This window comes from Euphorbia lathyris, chromosome 10, assembly GCF_963576675.1.
Source record: "Euphorbia lathyris chromosome 10, ddEupLath1.1, whole genome shotgun sequence".
Taxonomy (NCBI): Eukaryota; Viridiplantae; Streptophyta; class Magnoliopsida; order Malpighiales; family Euphorbiaceae; genus Euphorbia; species Euphorbia lathyris.
The window spans coordinates 35968459-35976921 of record NC_088919.1 but is presented as its reverse complement, the minus strand read 5'-3'; the positions used below and the strand labels follow the sequence as shown (position 1 = coordinate 35976921).

The following is an 8463-nucleotide window of genomic DNA, read 5'->3' as shown; positions in this document are numbered from 1 at the left end:
TTTTGTTCTGAATATGACTTTTCTTCTATTATACTGAGTTACACTTCACTCAGCTTGTGCTGTGTTCTCATGCTGACTTTGTCCTGTCTTACTTTTTATTTCTGTTTGCATTTATACTTATACTCAACATTGAACAAACATATTAGTACAATTAAATCAAAGCACTTAAATTTAATTGCCTCTTAATCATGGTTTAACTTAAATCATTTTGTCAAATCAAAATCATGTGGAAAGGTGTTTTAACAATGTGTTATAAGAATATGAACTAGAGAGCCTGCAAAAGGTTGAGTGATTTGTCTGGAATTCCTCTGACTAATTCGTTGGGGAAGTATCTGGGAATTCCCCTCCATAGTGAAAGAGTTTCGAAAGTGTCTTTTAAGGATACTTTGGATAAAACCAATAAGAAGTGTGCCATTTGGAAAGCTAAGACTCTCTCTCTCGCAGGTCGCCTTACTTTGGTTCAGTCTGTCAATTGTGCGACTCCTAATCACATTATGCAGGCTTGTCATCTTCCTGAGCCTGTTCTCAAGGATCTTGATAAAATTAATCGTCGGTTCCTGTGGGGAGAAGCTGAGGAGGGGAGGAAGATTCACCTGGTTCCTTGGAATGAGGTTTGTCAACCTAAGGATATGGGAGGTCTGGGCATTAGAAAAGCCAGAGATAATAATAAAGTTTTATTAATGAAACTTCTGTGGCGAATGTGGCAACTTCCTTCAGCTCTTTGGGTTCAATTATTATGCGGTAAATATAGAAAGGATAAGGTTTTTGAGGGTCCTAAGGATAGAGTGGTTAATTGTTCATTTCTTTGGAAAGGCCTTAGTGCGGTTTTTGCTGAATTTTGCTCAGGGATTGGGTGGAATGTTGGGAATGGTAGATCCATCAGCTTCTGGAATGATATTTGGATTGGTAAAAAGCCTTTATTGGAGGTTTGTGAGTCTTTACCGCCTTTAAAAATTCAGAACTGGAGGATTGCAGATGTGGTGGATTCTGAGGGTGATTGGATTTGGTCTAAATTTGATTCTTACCTTAGTTTGGAATCACTCTTGAGAATTAGAGGAGTTAAGATTAGTAGTAAGGAGGAAGACATGGATAGTTACTGTTGGTCTTTGACAAACAACGGGGCTTTTTCTTGTAAATCAGCTTTTCAGGCATTCTATCAGGAGTTGGATTCTTCGCACCTAGAGGTGTGGAAGACGATTTGAGCCTTAAAAGTTCCTTACCGTATTAGAAGCTTCCTGTGGCTAGGGGTTAAAAATAGGTTGCTTACTAATTCTGATAGGAAAAGGAGGCATTTGGTGGAGTCTGGAGCTTGTGGCAGATGCAGAGGTCAGGAAGAAACTTTGTGCCATGCTCTCAGAGATTGTGCGAAAAGTAAAGAGGTTTGGAGGAAAGTTCTCCCTATAAAGGTGCTGTCTACGTTTTTAGCCCACTCTGAGCTTGATTGGTTTGTGGATGGGATTAATGGGAAACTTTTGGCTGATTTGAAGCATGGTATTCTCTTATTTGTGGTGGTTTGCCATCAGATTTGGAAATGGAAAAATGAGGAGATTTTTGGAGGAGAAACGGTTGTTTTGTCTAATGTTTTTTATTTCTTTTCCAAAAAGATTTGCACCTTGGTTGATAGCTTCGTTGAGGATCCCTTGGCTAGGGCTATTCAGATGAAAGAGGTCCATCTCTTAGGCTGGTGTAGGCCTAATGAAGGTGTGGTTAAGCTAAACATTGATGGCTCTTGTCTAAAGGACGAGAGAATTGCCGCGGGAGGGGTTCTGAGAGATGATGGTGGTGGTTGGGTTTCTGGTTTCTCTCAGAATTTGGGCATGGGATCGTCCTTTTCTGCAGAGCTTTGGGGGATTTTTTCTGGCCTTAGGCTAGCTAAAAATCTGGGGTGAAGAAGTTTCTGGTGGAGTCTGATAACCTTGAAGCGGTCAAAATGATATCGGAGAATAATGCTATTTGCTTGAATAGCCAAAATTAATCAAAGGTATTAGAAGGATTGACTCTTCCTTTGATTTTCTTAGCTTCGGCCATATTTATAGGGAGCAAAATCGAGTAGCGGACCGTCTTGCGGTTGAAGGTCATTCAAGGATGTTGGGTCTCTCAACCTTTTCTTTACCTCCGTTATTCATTTCGTCCTTGATCTTGGATGATTTGGTGGGGGTCAACTTTCTCAGGCTGATCCCGGGTTAAGCGACTTTGTTTGTTTTCCTTTCCTTTCCTACTAAAAAAATAATAATAATTTTTTTTTTACTTAAAAAGTATAAAAATAAACCTGGTTTGAATCATTTTCAAATATAAATTGAAAATTTACAAAATGTACTTTAAGATTGATTTTGTTAAAAACAATCAAATTAACTAACAGTTAAAAAAATAAATAAAATGTAAATAAAAATTAAAATCAAATTTCAAAGGATATTTTTATCTTTATATATATTTCTAAATAAAAAAATTTGTATATATATATATATATTACTCCAAATGTTTTAAAAAACAATTTGATTAAATTTGAAAAGTTGAATTTGAAAGGTAAAATTTAAGATGTGAGGGAAAACTAGGAAGTTGTAATTATTTAATTTCCCTTTGGTGAGTAGTAGAACGGTTTAATTTAGATCCCACAAACTGACATCGTGGTAATTGAAGTCAGATAATGATGGCAGTTTAGGTATACCGATCGAAACTTAAGCATAACGCGTCAGCCTTGTACCGGTCATTGCCGGTCACATCTTCCCACCGACAGCTAACTCCGGTCTTAGTAGATTCTCCGTACACAGTTACAGCCACTACCTTTTAAATGCCATCTTCCCGCAATCTCCACACCCACCCATACAACTCTAGAGTGAGAAAGGAAGAACTTTCACTTTGTTTTATAGAGAGAGAGTGAAAGAAAGAAATAAATAAAGAAAGAAAGAGACTCATCATCATCGTTTTCCCATATGATATTACAGTGATAATCCCGAAGAAAGAAAGAGTGAGAAGTTTCTTTCTTTCTACAAAGAAAGGCTGCAAGTAGTAAGTTCATTTATTGTCGGTTCTTCAACTTTCTTTTGTCGTTTTCCTTCTCTCTTCTACGCCTCTCAAACATCCATTCGAATTGACTACTCGAAACGTACTGCATTCTTTTTTTTGAGGATTGAGAAATCGGAGCATTCCTTCTTTTGTAAGACCGGATCTTGTTTTCTTCTGCTTCTGTTTTCGCTTTCTATATACTTTCTGCTATCTGATTTTGTTTTGCATTGCCAGTTTCTGTTATAAACTTTGCTTCTGCTTCAGCTTTATAAAAGGTTAAACCTTCGAGTTTCAGTTCCTTTTGCTTTGATTTTATTTCTGCTTTCTTGATTGCTATTTTTTTTAGTTCAACTTAACACGGCGAGTTGTAATTCTCTAATGGCAATCTTCCAATTCATCTGATTCACATGCTAAATTAGAATGGGTGCAATTTGATTAAAACTGCAAGATCGGATTCAAATTGTGTTTTGATTGAAACTTTTAGTGCTTAATTTTTTTTATCTCTAGTCTCAAATTTGTGAAATGATCTTAACACTGTGTTTTTATAATGTTCTTTGATTCTTTATCCCGGGGGGTAAGAAGAAGTAAACAGACGGGTCCGTGAAACCTCTTTTTTTTTTTTTTTTTTTTCTTTATACTGTTGACACTTTTTTCCTACTTATGTTTGCCACTAGTCAGATATTCCCATTGATTTTATTCAATTTGTAGAGATAGTGATGAATGACGGATTTTATTGATTTTATCCGATGTCTCTTATCTGGACAGAGCTTCTTTTGGTTGTTGTTGTTGTGGTGAGCAAAATGGATTTTTATGATTCCACTTCTCATCCCTGTTGAGTTTCCTTTGCGTAAAGTGATATTTCCAAATTTTCTCAATTTTGTTTTTCTGTTTTCCTGATTGATTAGCCTTGAAAGAGCTCTCTATCTCTGTATATTAATCGTCAAATATTGTAGTTGTTTCCCTTACATTTACTTCGAGACCTTTTGAGAAGTGGAGCTCATTATGTTTGAGCCGCTTGTTTCCTGATGATTGGATCTTGTGACTCATTGCAGATCTACTCGTAGTGTACTTTGAATAACAGAGGAAAGGGCAGAATAAGTTTGTTCTGCCTGTTGGAAATTGAGGAACTCTCCACTTGAAAAAAGTAGGTCAACATGATATAGTGCATCTAGCCTTTGAATTTTGTAGAGTTTTAAAATAGTTGCTGACTTTTTCCCTTTTCACTTTCATGAAACAGATTGCTTGTTGATTTGATTGTACTGGAAGAGCTGAAGCAAGTTAAGAATGAAAGAGACTGATAAAAGGAGAACTCCAAACAGCACTCCATCAAAGCGCTCAGCCAAAACTGAAAAGAGAGACCGGAAACCTCAACAGACATTGACTGGAAAGGAAACTGAAACCAAATCTTTGCATGCTAAACCAAACTCCGGTGTTTTGGTAAGTGATTTGAACACGGGCTCAGAGCACTCTGAAGTTTATGAAAACTTGGTTATACATTATTTGGATGATAATGTCAACAGTTTAGAGGAGGCACCTCAAGATCCAAAAGCCATTGCCATGACCGAGAAAGTCAACAATAATGAAAATACTGATGATCGTTTAAGTGACTTAGAGAAAGAGCCTAAGCAGGGAAAGGAAGAAGAATCAGATACTGATACAGTAAAAGATTCAGTATCATCTCAAAGTGATTCTCTGACAGCTGATGATGAGAAATTAGATAGAGTTTCAAGAGTGCCTAAGAGTGTTAACAATAAGAAGTCCCTAGAGAATTCTAGTAAATCAAGAGTAAAACCTGATACTGGATCTAATAAATCTCTACCTAAAGCTGTAAATCGCACTCCTAGGACACCCGCGAAACTAAATAAGGGGCCATCCAGAGTTACTAGTAAAGATTCCTTGGAAAAAAAATTCAAAGACACGAGAGTCCCTAGCAAGCCTTCATCAGAGTCTTCTGATGGAGCTGATGATAAGCTAGTTGAGGATGGAAAAGAAACAGAAGTTTTGGATGAGGCCTCAAATTGCACTCAGAGTACTGCAAGTGATAATGAAACTACTAATGCTGAAGAGAATGGTGAACATGAGGATGATGCAGCTTTAAATGAAACAATCGAAGAGATGGAAATTAGAATTGGTAAGCTTGAAGAGGAGCTCAGAGAAGTTGCTGCTCTTGAAATTTCATTGTATTCTGTTATACCTGAGCATGGAAGCTCGGCTCACAAGGTCCACACTCCTGCCCGGCGCCTTTCTAGACTCTACATTCATGCTTGCAAGTATTGGACTCAAGATAGGCGTGCTACAATTGCTAAAAATACTGCATCAGGACTTGTTTTGATTTCAAAGTCTTGTGGTAATGATGTTCCAAGGCAAGTTACTTATGTGTTTTCGTTGAAGATATACTTTGAAGTGTTGATTCCTGTTTTTGCAGACTAAATTAATATTTGTTCCGCATATGCAGGTTGAGCTTCTGGTTGTCTAACACCATTGTGCTGAGAGAGATTATTGCTCAGGCATTTGGCATTTCACATCAGTCAAGTGCACTTGCAAAATTTGCTGAGACCAATGCGGGAAGCAAGAAAAGTGAAGGGAAGTTTTCCCCGTTGAAATGGAAGCCTGGTTCAGGCAGTAAACATGTAAATGGATTTTTGCAGTTTGCAGATGATTGGCAAGAAACAGGAACCTACATAACTGCATTAGAAAAAGTTGAGTGTTGGATATTTTCCCGAATAGTAGAGTCAGTGTGGTGGCAGGTAAGAACAACTTCATACGATTGCAATTTGCCAATTTTGAAATAAGATACTAACTATAAGTCACCATGGTTTCTTCTTAAAAATATAGTTTTGATGGTTAATTTTATAAAAATGTTTTGATAAGACTATCACCTGCACTATAGTTAATACATGAGAATTTTTCATTGTTATGTTTTCAGGCTTTGACTCCACACATGCAATCTCCAACTGGGGCCTTGTCCTCCAACAAATCATTTGGAAGGTTGTTAGGACCGGCACTAGGTGATCAGCAGCAGGGAAGCTTTTCTATAAACCTATGGAAAAATGCTTTTCGAGATGCCTCTCAACGACTTTGTCCTGTTAGAGCAGGAGGACACGACTGTGGTTGCTTACCCATTATAGCAAGAATGGTATATATCTTCCATTTTAGTTCTTGAATCATCACTATCTTTATTTTTATTTTTTTGTGATGTGACTGCAGACAAGAGATTTGGACTAGTGCTTGAATAGTTTGTAAATAATTTACAGTTCATAAGTAGTACTTTAGGAGATTTTGGTCCGGTTTAGCTTTCTTATCAGATCTTTCTTTTGTTGATGGCATATGATTTCTTCATCAGGTTATGGAGCAGTGTGTTGCGAGACTAGATGTGGCAATGTTTAATGCTATTCTTCGTGAGTCAGCCCAGGAAATCCCAACTGATCCCGTATCAGATCCTATTGTAGATTCAAAGGTTCTGCCTATTCCTGCTGGGAACTTGAGCTTTGGTTCTGGTGCACAACTGAAAAATTCTGTATGTATTCTCAATGCCTAAAGCAAACATACTGTACTGGCATTATTTGTCTGCATATGCTTCGAAAGGCTAATATTTTTGTGATTTAAATGCTTCTCTTCGTTTAGACAAGAGTAACTTAAAATGCCAGACTTCTTAAGTGCATTTATCTGTTAGAATGATGGCACTGGAAATAGTTATTGTGGTTGAGCAAATTTGGAGAAGATTTGCTAATTTTATGGTTCTAAAACCTGAGAAATGTACTGTCAATGTAGGTTGGTACCTGGTCCAGATTGCTTACTGATATGTTTGGCTTGGATGCCGATGATCCCGTGGAAGAAGATAAGCACGACAGTGATGATGTTGAAAAATGCAACGGGGAATCTAAAGCCTTCTACCTACTTAATGAATTAAGTGATCTTTTGATGCTTCCAAAAGACATGGTCATGGATCGAACAATCAGAAAAGAGGTTGAATTTATAACCATAGCACATCCACATGAAATCTTTTTTCACTTTTTCTTAAAGTTGGTTAGCTTCTGATTTGCTGATTTCTGCCTCTTCATGTTTCAAAGGTGTGCCCGTCGATTGACCTCTCATTAGTTAAGCGGATTCTTTGCAATTTCACTCCTGACGAGTTCTGTCCGGATGCAGTCCCTGGGGATGTATTAGAGGCTCTGAATGCTGAGGTGAAATGCTATTTCAATCATATTGCCATTTTTAAACATTCATTCAAGTCTGAAAGAGATATTTTGTTAGTTCAATAACTCTTGCTCTAATAACTGAAATCTGTGTTTTGGTTCCTTTTTTCTAGAGTCTTGTGGAGCGAAGATTTCTGGGAGATTCGACAAGAAGCTTCCCATATGTGGCTGCTGCAGTCGTGTACAATCCACCTTCCTCTGCTGATGTGGCTGAAAAGGTTGCAGAAGCAAATAATGCATCTCAGTTATCAAGAAATGTATCTCTCATACAAAGGAAAGGATATACCAGCGATGAAGAACTAGAAGAAATGGATTCTCCTCTTGTATCCATAATTGAAAAATCACAATCTTCATCAACTGTTCGACCTAATGGAGATGGAAAGCAGACTGAAAATACTAGTCCGAAACTGGCAAATGAAAGGTACAAACTCCTTCGTGAGGTTTGGTCTGCAGGAATGTGAAGAGTGCTCATGTTGTTTGTATATATATATGTTTTCAAAAAAATTCAAGTAAATATGAAGAAGAGAGGAAAGAAAGTTATGTGCGAAGAAAATAATGAAAATGTTCGAGTGGTCAGTGAAACCATCAGATTTCCTGTACACGAGACAAATCTTGTTGTCAAGTAGAATATTTTGAATAGCAAATAGAAGTGAATCATTTTATTTCATTCTTGTAAGTTTCATTTTTGTTTGTATCTTATTAATTTGTATTTTAAAAACCAAGAGCAGTTTCAATTGTGATTCTGTAGTGTAGACTATCAGTGTCAAATGCAGTTCATAAAAAAAGAAAAAAAAAAAAAAGTCTCTTTATATCATAGCAATCAGACTTGGTCTTTGTACTTAAAAAGGGATAAAATTGTGTGCATTGAGATTGAAATACTAGAGCCATAAAATTGCAACAAAAATAATGTGTTGAATAATTTTGAACTTGGACAAAGCTTTCAAACATCATAAATCACTGCCTTCCCTTTCCTGTCAGTATCCTTTTTGTAATGCTTGAAAGCACTAGAGTTTCCATGTGTAGATAGACTTTTGCCAGAATGAAATGGTTTCAGTCTTTCTTTCGATAGTTTTGTTTCTCGGTAAGAGCGGAAAGGGCTAAAATCTCCATGGTTGAAGTTCTTGTTTGATTCATTTGCCAGATCTTTTCTTGTTGTTTCAAGAGCCCAAGCCAGATAACAGTAGTTTCTTAACCCGTCTGTTTCTTTGTCTTCACATCCTATGCTACGTTGATCAGCTCTAGGCTTTTTCGGGAGTGTGTATCC

At 37.1% G+C, this 8463-nt stretch overlaps 1 protein-coding gene across 5 annotated transcripts; it reads left to right on the top strand.

Annotated features, from left to right (window-relative positions):
- The first annotated feature begins 2805 nt into the window (after positions 1-2805).
- On the top strand, positions 2806-7951 carry LOC136208653 (uncharacterized). 5 transcript variants are annotated; one of them, XM_065999746.1, is made up of 10 exons: positions 2807-3006; positions 4056-4147; positions 4241-4440; positions 4524-5366; positions 5459-5750; positions 5930-6139; positions 6347-6520; positions 6775-6969; positions 7074-7187; positions 7313-7951. In XM_065999746.1, the coding sequence occupies exons 3-10, from the start codon at positions 4415-4417 to the stop codon at positions 7658-7660; spliced, it is 2202 nt and encodes a 733-aa protein (XP_065855818.1). In that variant the 5' UTR covers positions 2807-3006; positions 4056-4147; positions 4241-4414; the 3' UTR covers positions 7661-7951. The 5 variants fall into 5 exon arrangements, with proteins under 5 accessions (XP_065855814.1, XP_065855818.1, XP_065855815.1 ...); XM_065999745.1 differs by lacking the exon at positions 2807-3006 and adding exons at positions 3016-3154; positions 3238-3278 and having other exon boundaries at positions 4241-5366; XM_065999742.1 differs by having other exon boundaries at positions 2806-3006; positions 4241-5366.
- The last annotated feature ends 512 nt before the right edge of the window (positions 7952-8463 follow it).

Excerpts from the sequence above, each read along its gene's own strand:
- LOC136208653 (XM_065999742.1), top strand. The coding sequence starts at position 4,288 with ATGAAAGAGACTGATAAAAGGAGAACTCCAAACAGCACTCCATCAAAG. Across the intron at positions 6,140-6,346 it reads TACCCATTATAGCAAGAATG|GTTATGGAGCAGTGTGTTGC; the intron begins GTATATATCTTC and ends TTTCTTCATCAG. Across the intron at positions 6,970-7,073 it reads ATCGAACAATCAGAAAAGAG|GTGTGCCCGTCGATTGACCT; the intron begins GTTGAATTTATA and ends CATGTTTCAAAG.